The sequence below is a fragment of the Typopeltis vanoorti genome, chromosome 6, assembly GCF_054136105.1.
Source record: "Typopeltis vanoorti isolate ZY-2024b chromosome 6, IOZ_Tvanoo_1.0, whole genome shotgun sequence".
Classification (NCBI taxonomy): domain Eukaryota; kingdom Metazoa; phylum Arthropoda; class Arachnida; order Uropygi; family Thelyphonidae; genus Typopeltis; species Typopeltis vanoorti.
Window position 1 is genome coordinate 80609832 of NC_143554.1, and position 20703 is coordinate 80630534.

The window sequence follows — 20703 nt, forward strand, 5'->3', positions numbered from 1 at the left end:
TGGTCCACACGGATGCAGATAAGGTAGAAGCCACACTAAAGAATCTAGAGGAGCAGTCCAAACCTTCTTATAACAACTTATATTTCAATCACTTGTACGAAATCCACAGATAGGTCAGACATGCATTAAATCTCCCAGATACCAGTGCTGACCATATTGCACCTACATCACCTGTTGAATTATATGATATTATTAAAAAACTTAAGAACAATAAAGATCCTGGACCAGACGGCATCTGAAACAGGGTGATCAAGCTGCTGCCTCGAAAAGCTGTAGTGCACCTGACCAGTATAATAAATGCAATTTTAACATTGCACTATTTTCCTTCCACCTGGAAACTGGCTGATGTAATTCCTATACATAAGCCAGGCAAAGAACCACACCTACCGCAAAATTATCGTCCAATCAGTCTCATCTCCAATCTGGATAAGGTTGCGGAGAAGGTCATCCTCTCACGACTCCAAACCTCAATAAATGACCTAAACATCCTCCCTAAAGAACGGTTTGGTTTTCGGCAACACCATAGTACTACCAAGCAAATCCACAGAATTGTCGAATACATCACCACCAGCTACAACTGGCGCCAGTGCACAGAAGCTGTTTTCCTAGACCTATCCAAAGCATTTGACAAAATCTGGCATTTTGGACTCCTACACAAACTTATCTTAGCCGGTACCTCACTAAAAATGGTTCATCTAATTCATTTACATCTTCAGAATAGATCAATGCAAGTCAAAATCAACGGTTTTACATCGTCCCAGCGCCATATCTTTGCTGGAGTGCCGCAGGGATCTCTACTGGCTCCAGCAATGGAGCCAGTAGAGACATCCCGCACAATCCGATGTCCTCTATTTTGGCCCTGTATGCGGACGATACAGCAATACTAACCAGATCCCTCTCTCTCTCTCCGACCCCATTTCATTACCAGAAAGCTTCAAGAAAACCTTCTAAAACTGGAGGATTGGTTCTCCAAATGGAGATTGGAAGTCAACCCCCAGAAAAGCTCAGCCGTTCTTTTCTTGAAAAGGCCAATGTCTCATGCAGGAGATGTGTTACTATTCAATACTAAAATTCCCTGGCAGACAGAAACAAATTACCTGGGTGTAATTCTCGACAAAAAAGCTATCTTTCAATCAGCACACCAAGTCTGCTTGCACAAAGGCATCTAAAGCCATAGCTCAGAACTATCCGCTAATTAATAAAAATAGCAAGCTCAGCAACAGAATCAAATGGCAGCTGTGCTAGATGACGATTCGTCCTATAATCACCTACGCCTCTCCAACCTGGAGCCACACCTCTAATACTAACATCATCAAGATACAACGAGTGCAGAACAAGTGCTTGAGAATGATTCTGAACATCCCGTGGTATGTTAGAAACAATCAACTTCATAGAGATACAAATATTCCCTATATTTTCTCTTTTCTACAATCCTTAGCATCCAAGTTTTTCCTAAAGGCGTCCACACACACCCCAACGATTTGGTTCAGCAAACTGCAGCATACGAGGCAACGGACATATTCAAATATAGAAGACCAAAAGCTATATTAGCCTCCTATAGCGATGCATAATCTCCATGCCCATTCAGGGCGAGCAAACTACTCACAAATTTTACCCTCACTGTAACCACAACAGATAGCGGGGAATATGAAAAGCATCTTGCTTCACCACTAAAGACATAAATGTCAATTGTCACACTATTATATTATATTATATTATACGCAGGATTGACCAAACATAAAGAGAAGCCAATAATTTCTCAAGCCTTATCCTTATAGTCCTTATAAGGACTGGCTTAAAGGGGCGAAGCAAGAATGCTTTTCATCTTCCCCGTTATCTGTAGTTGGCGTGTAGGGTAAAGGTTATTGAGCTATTATTAAAGCTCTGATCATGGCAGGAGGGTAACAGCAATAGCCGAGCCTCAGTTAGAGCTTCATTAGCTACAACATTGCTACCCATTACCCTCCAAGGGTATTGGATTGAATGAATCAATCACCGCATCTCACGGGCGATTGATTCCACCAACCTAATTTCTCAAGCTTTCTCCTCGTTTAATAATAATAGATTAGTGTTTAATATAATTTATTGGTGTTTCAAAAAAAAAAAATCATCTTACAAAATTTATATTTGTAAAATTAATTTAAAATATTAATAATAGTATTTTATTTAATATGACACGTAATTTTATATTAATTAGTTTTCAGTTTCTTTTTCACTGAAAATAATGATAATGTAACTTTGCTTATCGTTTACCAGGCAATTAGTTTCGTTCAACCCAGAAATAATTATTTATGCTTTGGACATATTCGAAGAATTCTTCCAATTTGTTGTGAATGGATTTAAATACCGAACTTTTTTTTTTTTTTGAAAGGAACGAGTTGATTTTTCTTTTATGACAAGATCTGATCTAGCAGTAATCAAACTTTTAAACAAGTTTGATCACTAATCAAACTAATCAAAATTGATGTTCTGGATGGATGAAGACTCCGAAAATTGACGTTTGCCTTGGAAGTTGTAAGCTTGCTTTCACCAGGTGTGATCTTCAGCTTTACTTTGATCTCTAAGTAAATTGTATAAAGATTTGAGAACTTTTTCTCCCTTCGGTACCATATTGAAATAATAAAGAAAAAAATTCTCATGCTGCAGTATTGGAGACTGAGGAGAGCGAAAAAATAATCGTGAAGGTTTGAGCTGGAAATGGATGCATGTAAAATGAAGAATGAGCAGAGGCATTGTCATAGTGGAGAACCATTTGGCTCTGAGCAATTTCTCCTGTCATTTTTGGCACGCCTTCCCGCGTAATATCTGATGTTGGTCCACAGTATTTGTATTAACAATTCCATTATTAAAAATAAAAAAGGCATTCTAACTCAATTAGGTTAAAATTTTGAAATCAAATGTGAATGTACATTCTACCTCACTTGAACCCAACGAAGAAGCTACTAACTGCAGTAGTCATTTGGCGATCAGTAAGGAAATCACACCCTGTAGTTCTTATTTGTTTCTGAATTAAAACAATATACCATAATACGATTTTACAGAAAACAAATGATACAAAATGTGATAGAAATTTATGAATAAAACACTCAATTCTCAATCTGGTTCAGAGTAATAACTTTGATAACCGTCCCGTATCAGATATTTCAGATTTGCTTTGAAGTCGACATAAAAATGATCCAGTAAATCTGCAAACAATGAGCATATTGATTTCACCGATAGGTGGAGGGAAATTATATTAAATGCTATTATCATATGATACCTATAATTAATACCATCTAAGTTACGCAATGTATAATTTATTTCAGTAACTGGGCTCAGTATTTGGTTCTCCGTCCTTTCAGTGGGTCTTGTGTGTACTTTCTATACCAGCATTGTAAGTTATTCAATTATTTCTATATCTTTCCTAGATTTATCTTTGCTTATAAATGTATATATTACAGATCAAAGCAAATTAAATTCATAAGGGAAAAAAAAAAATTTCACGTGCTTTCATGTGACTAATAATAAATACAATTATAATTGTGTGAAGGTCTGATTTGTGACTGTACTCAAGGATTAACGTCTTTTCTGTTCTATCCACGTGCAGGGCGGGATGAAAGCTGTAGTTTGGACCGATCTCTTCCAGTCTCTAATTATGTACGCAGCCATGTTTGTTGTAGTGTTTAAAGGTGCTTATGATTTAGGAGGAATGGATGTAGTGTGGCAGAGAAGCACAGAAGGCCAAAGAATTGAATTTTTTAAGTAAGTTTTTAGCCTTAAAAAAATCTTTTATTTTAAATATGAGACTTTTGTTTAGAAGGTTCAAACTCATTGTCGTAATGAAATTGTTTTTTTTTCTCTCTCTTTAGTTTCGATACGAATCCAACTGTCAGACACACCTTTTGGGCTTTAGTGATTGGTGGATACTTTACCTGGATGGGAAATTATGCAGCCAATCAAGCAATGGTTCAACGTTATCTCACTATCGCTACTCTCAGAGGAGCTCAGGCGTAAGTTCAAATCATTCATGTTAAAAGCCTTACGGTCGCAGAAAAAAAAAAAAAAATATATATATATATATGCATTATTATTATTATTATTTTATGTGACACATCCAAGGAGTCCAAACACACACATAGCAGAAGGGCACTCTATTCCCTATACACAACTCACCATTTCCCGTATTTAGTCCTCCAACTACAGTATTACATAATACTACCACAACGACACCACTACCATCAACATACAGTAGTGGCCAAAATTGTGGAAACCTTTTGGAAAAAGTGTATTTCTGAGGTTTGATGGCTCACAAATATTTTTGGAGAAATACAAGTTATATATAAAGTTGGAGTAATATAAATTATATATCAACGGAACGATAATTTAATCAAGAATGTAATGCAATAACTTTTATGAAGGATTTTTTATTAGAACAGCAGTTATAAAGAAGAAAAGTGAAACACAGAAAAAATGAGACACATACAAAAATTCTCACAATATGACTTAATATTTAGTTGGGTAACCTTCAGCGTTAATGACGGCCTTACAACGCCTTCCCATGGAGTGAACCAAGTTTTTTAGTTCTGCAGCTGTTATAATTTGAAACTAAGATTGAATTATTGCTTCTATTAATTGGGTTTTATTGATGGGTTGCTTCTGTCTAACAAGTTTCTTTAGTCGGCTCCATAGATTTTCGATTGGGTTAAGGTCTGGGCTATTCCCAGGCCATTCCAGCAGTGGAATATGATTATCTTGAAACCACTTTTTGCACACAGCAGCAGCATGACATGGAGCTGAATCCTGTTGAAATATAAATGCTTCATTGTCTTGGAAAAGATCACGCGCGGAAGGCTTCAGTTTGGGCTCAAGTATTTCATTTATGTATTTTTGGGTATTTATATTCCCATTAATCACGCAAATTCTGCCCACACCTTTTCATGTCATACAACCGCAGATCAGAACACTAAGTAGGTGTAATGCAATCAGGATTCAAATTTCCGATTCTTCTCCTTACGTATTTTATGCCATCACTACCAAACAGGGAGATTTTGGTCTCATCACTCCAAATAACACTGTCCCATTGTTCCGCTGTCCAGTTAACATTGGTTTTAGCCCAGTTTAATCTTTTCAACCTTTGTTTGAGAGATAAAAAATGGCTTTTTTTTTCGTGGAATTATAGCATTTAGACCAAATTCTTGCAGTCTGCGCCGAACAGTCCTTGCACTCAACTTCGTATTGTATTGCGCCATTTCATCTTGTATACACCCAGATGATTTTCTTCTGTCACGTAGGCACAGTCTCTCTCAATTCTTCTATCATCACTTGCTATTGTGCACTTCTTTCTGCCTTTACCAGTTTGGTTTTGTAGTGACTGAGTCTCCTTATACCTCTTCAAAAATTAAGAAATGCCACCTTTGGTTAAGTTTCCACCAATTTTTCTTCTAATGTCTTCATAATGTAGCCTTGTTCACTTAATAGTACTATTTTACATCGCTTTCTGGGTGACCAGTCAACTCTTTGCGCCATTTCTTTAATTTTATTACGTTTTACAAGCTCACTAAATGAAAGAACACAAAAAACCAACCAACTTGATAGCAATCACATAACACACTGACAAATGTCCTCCTCTCAGCTCCAATACAAGACATCAATAGCTGAATTCTACTATGACCTTATTGGCTCATTGCCAAAAAAAAAACTGACACCTGATTGGCTCTCTAAACACTCATGCTCATTGGTTACATTCAAATGAAGGAAAGCTACTTCATATCAACCTAAGCAAGTTGTGCTTCTTTTTTCTGGTTATTTGGCTATTTTATAGAATACGGATAATTGAACAAACGTTGTTGCATTACATTCTTGATTAAATTATCTTTCCATTGATATATACTTTTATGGCATTACCCTCCAAAAAAGTGGTGTTGTGAGCCATCAAACCTCAAAAATACACTTTTTCCAAAAGGTTTCCACAATTTTGGCCACTAATGTACAAAGCCATCTACAGTCTATTACCACATGTGTAACATGCATGTATATATATATATATATATATATATCTGTAAAACATTTATTTTTAAGGGGAAAGAGAAAATCTTTAACAATTCACGAAGAAATAATAATAGACAATCAATATTAATTGATTAATGAATTTAATCCAACCTGGGCTGAGTTATTTCAATATGGAATCGGATACCTTCTTAATCTTTGCATCCTTGCCATTATAATCATTTGAAATTAAACTAAACTCAAATAGCTAAAGCCAATCTTCCAGATATTAAGACCTACATGACAAGCATTGCAGAGAAATTCTTCACAATCACGGATAATCACCCAAATCAGCTAGTTCGACAGGCAGCGGACTACAAGCCCTCAGATCGTTTCAAACATAAAAAACCGAAATCCTCCATCGCAAGAGAAAGCTGATACAGCCTCAATGCTCACAATGAGCGGGTAAATTACCCACAATAATCTCATCACCCACAATCTAAAATCCAGATGAAGGGATAAAGAGTCAAGGACTCAGTCCATCAACCAATTAAGTTCAAGTTCAAGTTCAAGTTCAAATAGCTAAAGCATGGTTCTGAGTGTATTAAATATTAAATATTGTTTAATAGAAAACAAAGTTTTTAAAAAAATCTGAAATCTGAAATTGTAATACAATATATAAGTTGCTATTAGAATTGAAGAAAATAAAATAGATAATTTTAGATAGAGTTTTGAAAAGCGAAATTGAAATAAAAATTTTAAATAAATAAATAAAAATAATTATAAATATATAAAAGTACTATACATTTTAATTAATGTTCATAAATCGTTTATTAGCTTAGCATCACTATTTCGAAGATGGTCGTCTACACCAGCGCTTCCCAAACTGTGGGCCGTAAGTTTTGTTGAGGGGTGCGTGAAATAATAAAAACAAATTCAAAATATTTTAAGACTAAGTAGATTTTTTTTTATCTTAAAAGAAACTTATTTAATTTTTATTATTTCTTTTTTGTTATTTTTTTTATATTTTAATGGAAAAAATCACACATTGGTGATGGTTCACAACTTTTGCTTCTGCGTATTTCGGCGCTTAATGAATATTAATATAAATGTATGCTTATTCATATAAGTTTCATTTCAAAGGTATTGATAAGAAGCACAAAAAAAGCTTACAAACTCAAAATCTTGAATAATAAATTGTATTGAATATAAATACAATAAATATTATAATAATATATGTCTGTATTTTTTTTTTTTCGATCGGGGCCGTGAAATATTTTAATTTTTCCAAAGGGGGTTTTTACATTCATAAGTTTGGGAAGCACTGGTCTACACCACATTTTATATCAGTTTATTAACAAAAATGACGTTACACACAGTGTTCGTTTTTCTTTCATAGATGGCGCCACAATTATCTCTCAGAATAATCATCCAGAATGATAGCGTCTATCTAATTAAAAGGAATCAAAACGAAGAAATAAATTAAAATAATAAATTTAATAAAACGTGTTCATGGATAGCGCACGTTTCGCAGAACTAATTATAAATTTATCATTTATTATTATTATTATTTCATACTAGACTTTAACACACTTCACCTTTTGAATAGTACTGAATTTTTTTTATGACTTCCGCCAACAAAATGATAACCTACATTGCATTAGCACTGGATTTTAAATATTTTAAAATCCAGTGCATATTTTTTTAAATAATTTAATTCGCATTTTTACATAATTTGGAGAGTCTGTATTGAACTACTTCACGCAACTTCAGTGTCCTCCAATAACTGGGAAAGTAGTCTTACATCCAACGATAAAATTCGTCACTTACGTAAAGACAATCAAAAACATCCATACGACTGGATTCGAATCTTCAGTCTGCTAGTTGGAGAGTACACATTAACAAGACTGAACCAACTACACACCCCACATTACAGCCCGCCGTCTATACCCACTACTTAATCCACCATGTACACTCCACACTTCTATGCATCATCAACACACTATTCCATCTACCTCCCATTAATAGTCTGTAATTGCGTGTGTTCCCTGGTCGATCTATCTGTATGCGAGATGAAAAAACCGAGTTTCCGGGAGAAAAAATCCTGCTATCTCCATATGAGATCAACTAAGCCATCTTCAATTAAAAATTGGAAAAAAAATCCTTTTGTCATATATAAAATGACGGAAGCAAAAAGGCGTCACGTCCGTCACGCCTTTCTGCGTTATCCAACTGCGCTGCTGAAGTGTTTATTAGTCTTTAGTTTAATCCTGAGGAAACACATCAAGGAGAGTCTATGATAGTGCATTGAAATGGAACAACCAAAAATTAAATAATATAAAAATAAAAAATATATATAAAATAAATAAAAGCATGAAAACAACCACAGAAGCCGTTAGATATTATTCTCTGTATAATCTTAGTCTCTTATTATTATTATCTTATTAATAATATTAGAATATTATTAATATTATTCTCTGTATAATCTTAGTCTCATCAACTTTCAGCAAAACTGTTTTTTCTCCGTAATAAAACTTTTATCTTTTACTCTTCGAAGAATCTTTATGCAATAAAGGTACTTCATTATTTTGTGAATTCAACTTAATTTGTTTCTATTATTATTTTACAAATTTTGTTTATTAATATTTAATAGAGGGCAATGTTCTCCGAATGGTCAATCTCAATACCAAGCAACAACCATTGTTGCTTGTTTTTTTAATCACCTCATTCTACTCGCAAGGGGTACATCACCGTGAGTCTATGATCCCCACAATTATCCCCTCACAGAAGGATTGGATAAAGCTTGGGTTGACCTTCTTATTTCAGGTTCTGTTCCCTCTGTGCAGTCCTTAATCCAGGGCCACAAATTGTTTTTCGTTCCTCAGACAGGTTTCCGATGTTCTGCCTTCTAATTCAAGTCCACCTTCCATTATATGCCCTGATGTTCTTATCTGACTTTGCTATCAGGTCAGTTTTTCTCTTTATCGGATGAATTTTTTTTTTCCTGGAAGGAAAAGACTTTCTACTTCTCTATGGGACTAAACTCATCTCCCGTTGAAAAAAACTTTTATTTCTAAGAAATTATGTCACATCAACGATGGAATCCAAGTCTGCTGCAAAGATAAAGACCGCACTTCGCATTATCCGTCGAAAGGTGTTACGACAACCCTATTAGTGCCTGTTAAAATTTAACATTTTATTGTTCAGATAAGTTACTCTGAGTACGTAACTTTGCTAACCAAAAATTAATTTATTATGACCTTTTTTCTTGACCACTAGTATTAATAAATTAAAGACTTAATTCGGCATGTTAGTCAAGTAAATAAATGTTTAATATCCGACATTTTTATCAGTTCAACTCGGCCTCCCCCAAGATTAAATCCTGAGTGCGCCACTGAAAAGGACACACTCACAATAGAACCTATAGAGATCCAAAAAGGAGTAATTCAAGGATGCCCATTATCCCTATGCTATTCAACATATATCTAGACGAAGTTGTAAAGAAGGCAATAGACAATGAGCCTGGAATCAGTGTCAAGGTTTAAACATAAATAATATCATATATGTGGATGATCTAGTCCTTATTGCAAGAACCCCAAATGAACTACAAAGGTTGATAAACACGCTAAGCGAAACCTGTAAAACATGACATGACAATAAATATACAAAAGACAAAAGTGATGAAAATAGGGAGGAACAGAACTACCATCTCAGCCACCTGAAATGGGGAACAAATAGAACAAGTAGACATCTTCATATATGTTGGATCAAAACTAACAGAAACAATAGATGAAGTCGAAACAATCAAACACAGAATAGTGATAGGATAGATCACCATGAAAAAATTACAGAAACTCTGAAAAACAAACAAGATATCTAAGCAGGCCAAAATCAAATTATATGAATCAATAATTATACCAACAGTCATCTATGGAGCAGAAGCGTGGACAGTTAAGAAAAGAGAGGAGAAAAACACTGCCTGGCATTTGAAATGAAATGCTTAAGAAAAATAAATAGAACAAATTGGATAGAAAAGAAAACAAACAGCACAGTCAGATAAGAACTATTGTATAAAAATACAATAATAGAAAAAATTAGTAAACAACAACTGAGATGGTTTGGACACACTGTACGCATAAACGCAGACAGACTTCCTAACGTCCTAATCAATACTTTTCCAACTGAAAAAAGAAGACCCAGAAGATCGAGAATTACCTGGCTGAAATTAATAAAGACATTTCGGGATGCAGAACATATAAGGAACTTTTTCGAACAGCAAGGAATAGAGAAGACTCGAAGATCCTGCTCAAGGGAAGACTCAACTTCAAGTAGACAACTTCATATATCTTGGATCAAAACTAACAGAAACAATAGATGAACTCGAAACTATCAAACACAGAATTTAGATGGAATTTCTAAACGGAAATTCTGTTTAGAAATTCTTTGACAGAAGAGAAGAAGAAGAAGCAATGATTAGGCCTAAATCGTTGACGAGCATAATGATGATGACGATGTCTGGTATTATAGTATCCACAACCCTCGGGATTTCGCTTTTCGGTGTTTTGGCTGACGATCAAGGTGTGGTATATAGTATATGTGTGTGTATTCCAGGGTCGCAATGTGAAATGTGTTTTTTTATTGTGGATTGTGGTCACAAAAGTTTAAAAAACACTGCTTTATATATTAGTAATAGTTAAACCTTTGTATAGAATCACCTTTCCTAAGTAAACAACGAATTTTTAATGACAACAACAAAAGCGATAAAAATTTAATTACATAAAAAGCAACGAAAATAAAAATAATTTATTTTTAGTAATAAATATTAAAATATATAATTTTAATAAACATCTTTAAACTAAAATATTTATTAAAATCACGTTACTTTGCTTAGCACACCACGCCCTACCCGGGACGTCCCCCAGTGGTGGCGGATGGGGGAAACCCAAATGGGTTGCTCTGAATAAAAAATAAAGAGCCGTGAACCAAAGGATGTAGGCATAGCCTGTTCTGTCCGGCGTGAACCTATTAAACCTACGAAATTTCTGAGATAAACTAATATTTGCTATTATATTTCACTTAAAAAATATTATTACCCGATAACGGGTCGCTACGCGCAGTTCATAAAACACTGATATAAAAGAATGTAATAATTAGTGGCTCCCTCTATTTTCAATACTTTGGTTGAGAGTTGTACGTATTTACCGATAGATGGCGCCAGCAATCAAGCTTAACAAATACTGTATTTATATTCTGTCATATCGTTATTGTTGAGTCAAATTCTTTTGAATAAATTAACCTTTGATAAATTAAAGACTTAATTCGGTATGTTAGTCAAGTAAATAATTGTTTAATATCCGACATGTTTCACTGACTAATATCCGTCAGCATTTTCAGGGATACACTGGGAGTGGCGCACCCAGGATTTAATCTTGGGAGAGGGGGGGGGGGCCGAGTTGAATGGATAAAAATATTTTTAATACAATGAATTTGCATTAAAAATATTTTTTATCTGTTCAACTAAAATTCGTTAAATTTCATTCATTCAATAAAATTCATTAAATAAAATTCATTAAGTAATTATAAAAATTTATTTAAAGAATAAAATCCAGTTTTCTTTGCTTTTTACAAAGCTCTTGAATTATTTCAGTCGTGGTTACATTAATCTCTCTCTCTGTGTATGTATGTATATAGAAAAGCCAGTCCGTTCAATGGTGATTGTGTCATGGCAGATCTTAAATAGGTTTTTAAAAGGTATAAGTTAGAAAATGACCTTTCACTGACGCATATTGTTACTCGAAGCGTTGCAAATATTTTTAATAAGTTACAGATGTTAGGATATATCATTTTGTCACATTTTGAAACAGAAAACGGCATTTTTGCATGCAGCTATTGCAAACGGTTTTTCAAATTTCTTATACCACAACTTGAATTCGGCGTTCAAAATTGCTGGATTTGTATAAGGCAAATCACCTGCATAAAATTCACACAACTGACGAAAATCTTCCATTGCACTTGCTGTTGGAGCATCTTTTCCATTTGGTAGAAGAGAAAAAAATATATTTCAAAATGTTGCGGTGCCGAGTGAAACGTTAATGAAGTTGAGTCAATATTTGGTCAATAAATGGAATGAAGTAGTTCTCCTGAAATACTCTTCAACAGAATCAGCTGGAAATTGGACCTTAATGTTTGTTTTGATGAAGTTCTTTGCTTTTTAATGTCAATATTAAAATTATTGGCTTTTATACATGCTTCATTGTAAATATCTTTAAATGAAGAATCTGGTGTTTCACGAACGGTATTTAATTGAGCTACAACATCATCAACAAAATTTAGGGCAATTAAGAGGTGACTGTCAGATTTTTGCATTATTTTAGACAATGGTAAGGTGCACGCAAATATTTTTTGCAAGCTAAATAAAGATATTATAATAAAAGATATTAATATTATAATACTATAGACAACAAGGACGTCCTGTCTTTTAGGGGTATTGAAGAAATTGTGTACCTTTTCAATTATGCCAATGCAATTTCTTATTTGTTCACAGATATAACATTTTCAAGTGCCAAATTCAAACTATGTGATGTACAATGAACATATAAAGCTTGTCGATATTATTATTACATAACATCTCCAGGTAGTCCAAAGACATATCGAGGAAGGGCACCTACTCTACAACTCTCCTCCTTCACCAACCACAACTACAATCATCATCATCATCTACACCAGTGAAGGCGAATCTATGACACGCGTGTCAGCACTGACACACTTGAGGGTTTCAGGTGACACACCTTGGATGTTGAAAAATATTGGTATTCTGACGAAAAAACTAATTTCAGTAATTTCTGTTTATTAGATTAATTGTATAATATGAATTCATTGATTGTATATCAATGTCCTATTAAATAAATAGCCTAATATGATATGTATAAGTCACCATCTATGATTACATAGTTAAATTTATAATGCATGTATGCAAGTGGCACATCAACAACGTCAATATTTAAAAAAATAAGATGTTTGACACGCCTGGGTAAAAATGTTCGCCATCACTGATCTACACCAATGCTGTCTACCGTCGACCACTACCACTAGTATTTTCACAGACAATCACAGACATCCATGCCCACTGCGGGATTCGAACTCGCAGCCTTTTGGCTGGAGAGTCGGCCAACCAGGCCGGATATATAGATAAAAAATTAAATTTTGTGGATCAAAATTAAAACAAAGTTTTAATTTTTATTAAATAAATAAATAAAATGATATAATTATGTTAATATTTACTTTTAATGAGATGGATAAGCTTCTCGACCTTGCAGAGTTGTTGGATATCTGTCTCAATATTGGTCAACTTCAGTCGAAGATCGGCACACACGCTAAGACGAATTCTGTATTTTGTTTTTATTTGAAGGACCGATGAAAGTCGTTTTTCGCAAAGATGGGTTGTAGAAAACTGCATGACGATTTTCGACTTCTTCAAATAATTCGGGAAATTCACTTCTTACTGAAGGCGAGATCGAGAATCGAGCCGAACCACGATCACGGAATTGCATTTTAAGCCCACTGTCACTTGAAAGCTCAATTAGCTGCTCTTTTTTCGATAACGAAAGGTCGTCCTCGTGACTGCAAGCCTGAAATGGATCGTGAAATCACAGAAATTTCTTATGAAAAGTTATTCGGAAAATGTTTCCAAATTCTGTTTCAGAATTTTGAGGTGGACACAAACCTTTTCCCAGTGGTTAAATTCTAAACTAAAAAGTTTCGGGGCCCTATACAAAATAACCAATTGTATTTGCCTTTTGAATACTCTCCGGGGAGGCTCCAAACCTCCCCGTCCCTTTCATCAGCGTTCGTGAGCAGGCTACTGTTGATATTGACTTTATATACACATTCATAACTGTAAACAATTGTTGAATAATAACACAATAATGTAGGCCTAATTACCGTAAAGGGAGAAAAGTCACAAAACAGAAAAATGTTCCTACAAACTAACCAGTTGTATTACCTTTGAATGTGATCCACTGGTCGGGTGTCCAGCAAGTCAGCAAATCTTTCCTTTCGTTAAGCGTATTAATATTATCGCTTTGCAACTGATGGTAATTCTGTGTTTCTGTGGATTCGTTACAGATCTCTTTCTCTTCAGAAACTACACACAAACTGTCATTACAAACTCGTTTGGTATTATCACTGTCATCGGAGATATTTTTCCGTTTAAAGAAGGTACCAATGTACTTATCCATAATTGATATACTGTACTACTTGCATATAACTCTCACCCCTGATTTTACTTTTCGAAAAAAGAAATTAAAAAGTTTCGCATATACCTCGCAAATTAAAAAAGCTGAAACACGTTCAGAGCAGGGCGATAGTAACTTGCTCCTGCGGTAAACAACACGCCCTCCCCCAATAGCCACTATATTGCAGAGGCAAGAAAAACAAGTATTTTTATTATATCAGTGAATAAAGTATAAGTAGTCTGTGTAATATATTTCTCAATAGTACAATTGTGCAATTAGTGCAATTAGAGACAACTGAGATAAAAACGACACTAATTAATGAATCACATGTCCCCTCATACAGAAACTATACTGCATATATAGACTCAATATATCTTCAAAAATCTTCTGAAGATATATTGAGCCTTGGTTGAAGGAGGAAAACCTTCAACAATAAAAATCAAGCAATTGGTTGAAATGTGGTCATGTGGACAACACATGTTCACTTCAAATCTGACAAAAGAGCAAGGGAAGGTGGAAGCAATAAAACCGTATTGTTGTTCACTTCACCCCTCTTTTATTACTCGTCATTCTGCCTACAAATTAAAATAGTGGCAGAATGTTCATTCCATGAACATTCTGCCGCTATTTTTTTTAAGTATTCATTTTATTTTAATAATTTTTACTTACTTATTCAATTTAATTTGTTTTGTTTGATAATTAAAATATATAGATTTATTCGGTTAATTTAAGCCTGTGGACCACCTGTGGTCCGCAGACCATAGGTTGAAAAACACTGCTATAGGGTTCTCTCACCTTACGTGACCCCTAATTCATAAGTAGTATAGAAACAGAAAACATGATACAACATAAATAAAAATTGAATTTTAATTAGGAAAAGTATTTTGGAAATTTTTCTAGTGTTTTTTAACTTTTTCTTTTGGAGGGGGCAATTCCCCTTGGCCCCCTCCCTGGGTGCGCCACTGGTCCATTTTAATTATTGCATTTGTCTTAGAGTAATATTTTATCAGAAACTATATTATATATTTATCTATTGCTTTTTCTAGTAGAACTTTAAGAAGGATTTCTCTATTGATGCTATCGAAAGCTTTTTTTTAAAGTCCACAAAACAACAATATAGTTCTTTATGGTCTTCCAAGCTGAGCTCTGCTTGGAAGGTGCAATGTGAAAATCTGGTCTATTGTTGAATAGTTTCCTCGGAAACCAGCTTGTTCTATGCCTATCATTTCTTCATAGGTGTTTTGTAATCTATTTTGTATAATTATTACTAATATTTTATAGGTGTGGGACAGTAAATTGATTGGTCTAATTTCTGCAGTCTCTTTCGTCTCCCCTCTTAGTAGGGATAGTATCAATGCCTGGTGCTTTATTGTTTTTCATCTGTTTGATTGCGTATCTAACTTCTTCTTGCAAAGTTTTTCGGTGGTCATTATTTTCTTCTATTGTTGGAATTGTAGTATTGTTTCCTTGGTGGAAGAAAGTCTTAAAATGGTTTGACCAGATTTTTCTTATATCTTCAATATTCCCGGTTTCAGTCATCTTGTTGTTTATCATTGTTACTGCTTTTGCTGAGAAGTCCTTTGTAATTTCTCTTACAGTATCATGGAAGACTTTTAGGGTGCTTGGCATTTCTTAGTTTTTTCTTATAACTATTTTTCTTTGGCTTTTTTTTTTTTTTGCACACGATATATCAACTTTATTTTTTAGCGCTCTGTATTTTTCTCTATTTTCCTCATTGTTTTGTTGGTTTACAAGTATCTTGGCCTCTCTTTTTTCTTCTATTATAGCTAGGATTTGTTGGGTTATCCACTATTTATTTATTTTGGGTTTAATACCTAGAGTGTCTTTTGCAATTGATAACACTGTTTCTTTTCCTTCTTCCCAGTATTTTCCGCTGTTCTGGAAGATGGAGGGTTTTAATTTCAAGCAGATCTGTTCTAAAAATCGACTTTTGCTTGAGCTATCTTTTAGTTTTCATAGGTTGATGTTTTCTTCTTTTCTGATATTGTTTTTTCTGTTGAATTTTATCTTCACTTTGGCAGTTAATCTTTCGTGGTCAGTGTCGAAATCAAAGCTTCTTAATGTTCGTACATTATTTACTGGTCTTTTCCATTGTTTGTTTATAGTCTATGCAGTTCTTTATATTAACATTTGGGGATGTCCATGTATATTTATTATTAGGGCAATGTGTTTGCAATCATTAGATCGTTTGTTTTACAGAAGTGGAGTAATTGTTCTCCTCTGTCATTAAGCTCTCCGTATCAAAATTTCCCCATCACATCTTTTTTTGTCTACTGTGAACTGTCCTATTTTAGCGTTAAAATCTCCCATCACTATCATGAGTTCTCTATTATCCTTTTCCTGTTGTAGTTCTTCACAATTTTTTTTTTTTATTTCTTCCTCTGAATGGTTACTGTCTGGTGCATATATTTGGATTATTTTAATTATTTGACCTTTTTCTTTTGCTTGAAATTTGAGTGTGATTATTCTAGGAGACACTAGTTTTATTCCAATTACTGAGTGTGTAAGTTTCTCTTCAGTTAATAATACAACTCCTTCTCTGTGTATGTTATCTTTTCTTCCTGAGAAGTATAGTCGTCCTTCTGGTAAATACATGAATCTATCTCCGCATCAATGTGTCTCTGATAAACCTAAAACATTCCATTTCAGTCTTTAAATTTTCCTGGACTAATTGCAATTTTCCAGGTCGTATAATGATCTTATGTTGAGGATGGGTGTGTGTTTCACGTCCTTTGCTGACCACATTGCTGATTTCTCACCTACTCTATGTGTCTTTGAGTAGGCGCGTCAGCTGTACCGTACGCAGTAGCACTATCTCGGTTTGTAGACTTTCACCGGCTCATGGAAGTTACTGGCATAATAATGTAGCCAGCTTGCCTTGCCTTTGCTAGGTTCCTTCCTTTGGTCCATGGCTCTTTATTCTTTATTCAGAGCAACGCATTTGGGTGTCCCCATCTGCCACCCGGGGGGGAGCCTGATAAGAATGTGGTCTCCCCCTAATAATTTAGGCCTTAGAATAATACTAAACCAATTCGAAATAAAGGTGGATCAAGCTCCGGAAACTTCGCTATTTTCCAAAAAAAAAAAAAATTTAATATCTTGGGTCCCAGTGGATACGAAAAGCTGATAAGGAAATTTAATTGACATAAGTTTTTATGCCAATTAAAAGAAGAAGATAAAAATGATCATAGTGAGCGGTTGTACCTTCTTTGCTCTTTGATTAAAAAGATCCATGTTCGGCGCCTTCCTAAAGTGTGAGAGTATAAATCTTCTTAAAAAGCTTTACTTGTTAGCGAGAAAGAGTTCCATGTTTCTTCAAAGATCAAAGAAGGTACAACCGCTCACTAGGATCATTTTTATCTTCTTCTAGTTTTTTTTTTTTTTTTTGAAATTCACAATTGTATTGTACCTAATAGGTGTTTATCCACTTTGCATTAGCATTTATAACCATATGATTCGCCTGACGTAACATCTGGTTACTGCGCAAATAGATTAAAGAAATTCGCGTAAAATATAAAATCCATATGCAATGTTTTTTTTTTTATATATCACTATAATGACGATCATTCGACAAGCAGCACACTTTGGTTACCACCAATATATACTACGGAAATAACGACTCATTATCAAGCAAAGTAACTTGAATTTATTTCAAACTTCATAAAAGTGCAGCAGCACTTAGTACAATATGGGGGAAAACTTCATCTCTCTCTCTCTCTCTCTCTCTCTCTCTCTCTCTCTCTCTCTTTTCCTCCTAATTGAATTTTTATTGCTGTCATACATTTTACGAACAAAGAGATTTGCTTTTGCACTATCAACAGTGTATTTCATTACATAATACAAATAGAAAACTGTTTCAGCGAAGCAAAAAAAGAAAGAGTGGAGTGATTTGATTCGTTTCCATCTGTTTGAAACTTCTACGTGGAGTTCTAATTATAAATATTAAGCTATAAGGAAAATAACACAATATTTGCAACTGATGGTGGGTGAGTACCTGCTATTTGGGTCATTATTTTTTTCAAACAGTTAGTGGCGCCATCTATTTTCAGTAGCTCAAACTTTAGTTGAACTGTGAGCCAAAATGCAACATTTTTATTTTATTTTATTGTGGTTGTAGTATAAAACTCATTATAACTGAATACAGGTAAAACATTAACAGCGAAATTAATCAATATTAATATTTCTGTAGCAATTTAAATATCTTCTAGTCATAAGGTGTAATTGACAAGAATCATTTTCATTATAGAGCAATTTGGATCAACTTACCAGCGCTGATAATATTGATTCTGATCACAAGTCTAGCAGGTTTAGTCATCTACGCATTCTATCACACCTGCGATCCCATAGCCACTAAAATCATAGATGCTCCAGACCAGGTACAGTTCATAATTTAGTTCCCTTGTCCTGTAGTTCGTGCAATCTAAATATCTTTCGAGTTGATATAATTGAGTCAAATGAAATGCTACTTATAGAACATATCGTTGATGCGTTGCTTAAAAGGTGTTCATTTTTTTTTCATTTCCTTTTCAACAAGCAAAGTATAAATTGCATTTCTTTGACTATCATTTCCTTTATATTTGCAGCTGTTTCCTAGATTTGTAATGGAAACATTAGGATTTCTTCCTGGACTTCCGGGACTGTTTGTGTCAGGAATCTTCAGTGGCGCCCTCAGGTAAGTGAATTATACACCAATTAATTAAAAAAAAAATCTATTAATCCAGTGTTTCCCCAAGTGTGGTACGCGTATCCTTGGGGGTTACGAGGCACTTTTTTAAAATTCCTAGTTTTTTTTTACATTTATATTTTTGTAATAAATAAATATTTATACCGACTGAGCTACGGAGGCTCTATCCATATAAATATTTATTTATTACAAAAATATAAATGTAAAATAAAAAGGCAATGTCATATTAAAAACGAGGACATTAGGAAAGAACTTGACATTGTCAGCATCCAGGAATGCGTTAGCAGAGCTAATCTCAGATGGATCACTTAAGCAGAATGGGCGAGGAAAGATTAGCAAAACAAGTGTTCTCTGTCAGGTTGGCAGGGAAAAGACCCAAAGGAAGACCAAAATATAGGTGGATTGATACGGTAAAAAGTGCCTTAGAATATAGAAATATAAGATCTGATAATGCTACACCTTGTTGCAGTAGTCACAAAATATTTAAGTGTTTTATCATATACAAAATATATAGATATACATAACATGCGAAAAATTAAAGAATTCGAAATTTTAAATATGTTACAAAATAAATACCTTTATAATTATTCGTGTTTGAATAATAAAATATTATTTTACAAAAATTTTAAAAGGGGTACTGAAAGTTAGGGCAACGCTGTATGAACCAATAATTTTTTGTACCATAATTGATTTAATTTGATTAAAATTATTTCCGTTTGTATTTATTGATGACAATGCATATTCAAGCCATGTTCTCGCTGTAATCACGAGCCCACAACTTATTACTTCGGTAATATATTCAGAAATGCAATAAAAAAATAAAATTTGCAGATGGTATCTATTGAATCATAATCAATACGTTTGCCTTCCAGCACGGTGTCATCCGGAGTGAATTCGTTAGCTGCTGTGACGTTGGAAGATCTCATTAAAGCCTACATTAAAAAAGACATCAGTGAATTGTGGGCCACTCGTATCACCAAAGTCCTAGGTAGGTCTTCTATCCTTCTTTTATTTTATTTTCCTTAAAGTACATCTTTGTAACTTTTTAGTGGCACTGATAAGCTGGGACACTAGAGACACCTTTTCATAAATATATGGGGCACCTAGTGGTATTATCATGAACTAATTATATGAATCTCAACTGTGCCAAGAATAAAAACAATTCAATTTTCCACTAAATGTTAAAATACTTATAACTTTTAAAAGTTAAACTTTTATATTTTAAGAGGGAATATATGCTTCCGTTATACGAACAATTTTTGATTTAAAAAATCGAGTATGTGAATATGTTAATTTTTTGTATACAGTAATTTAAAACAATGAAAAATTAATGTTCCTCCCGTTATTTTACAGCGATGACGTACGGTCTGGTGGCCATTGCACTTGTATTTGTCGCCCAACAACTTGGTGGAGTTCTTCAGGTAACCGCATTCCAAGTATTGTTCTACCTTTTTCGATATTGTAATATCTATCGTGAATCCGTGCGAATGTATTGTTTGTATTAAAATATTCGGGCCTAACTTAAATATCTGCAATGCTAAATACTGCATACTTATAATTTAGTTTATAAATTATGTAGTCTTTTTAATTATCAATTTCTTACAGGCAGCTCTCACCATTCATGGTATGGTAGGAGGGCCTATGTTAGGAGTATTCACTCTAGGAATGTTCTTTCCGTTCGTGACCACACCGGTAAGCAATTTCATTCGTTTAATTTCTGTAGAATATATTTTTTTTTTTTCATTTGAGTTTAGTTTTACCATCATTGCATTCCCAGAGTATACTGAAGAGACTACGTTA

At 34.1% G+C, this 20703-nt stretch overlaps 1 protein-coding gene across 3 annotated transcripts in view; it reads left to right on the forward strand.

Annotated features, from left to right (window-relative positions):
* The window catches only part of LOC150105627 (sodium-coupled monocarboxylate transporter 1-like), a 91993-nt gene that overhangs the window by 65983 nt on the left and 5307 nt on the right, over positions 1-20703 (forward strand). For all 3 annotated transcript variants that reach the window (XM_090394950.1, XM_090394951.1, XM_090394952.1), the window contains exons 4-11: positions 3306-3373; positions 3587-3741; positions 3849-3989; positions 18466-18595; positions 18803-18891; positions 19776-19891; positions 20257-20324; positions 20509-20595. In XM_090394950.1, the coding sequence (XP_090251076.1) occupies positions 3306-3373; positions 3587-3741; positions 3849-3989; positions 18466-18595; positions 18803-18891; positions 19776-19891; positions 20257-20324; positions 20509-20595 (854 nt within the window). The remainder of the gene's footprint in view (positions 1-3305; positions 3374-3586; positions 3742-3848; positions 3990-18465; positions 18596-18802; positions 18892-19775; positions 19892-20256; positions 20325-20508; positions 20596-20703) is intronic.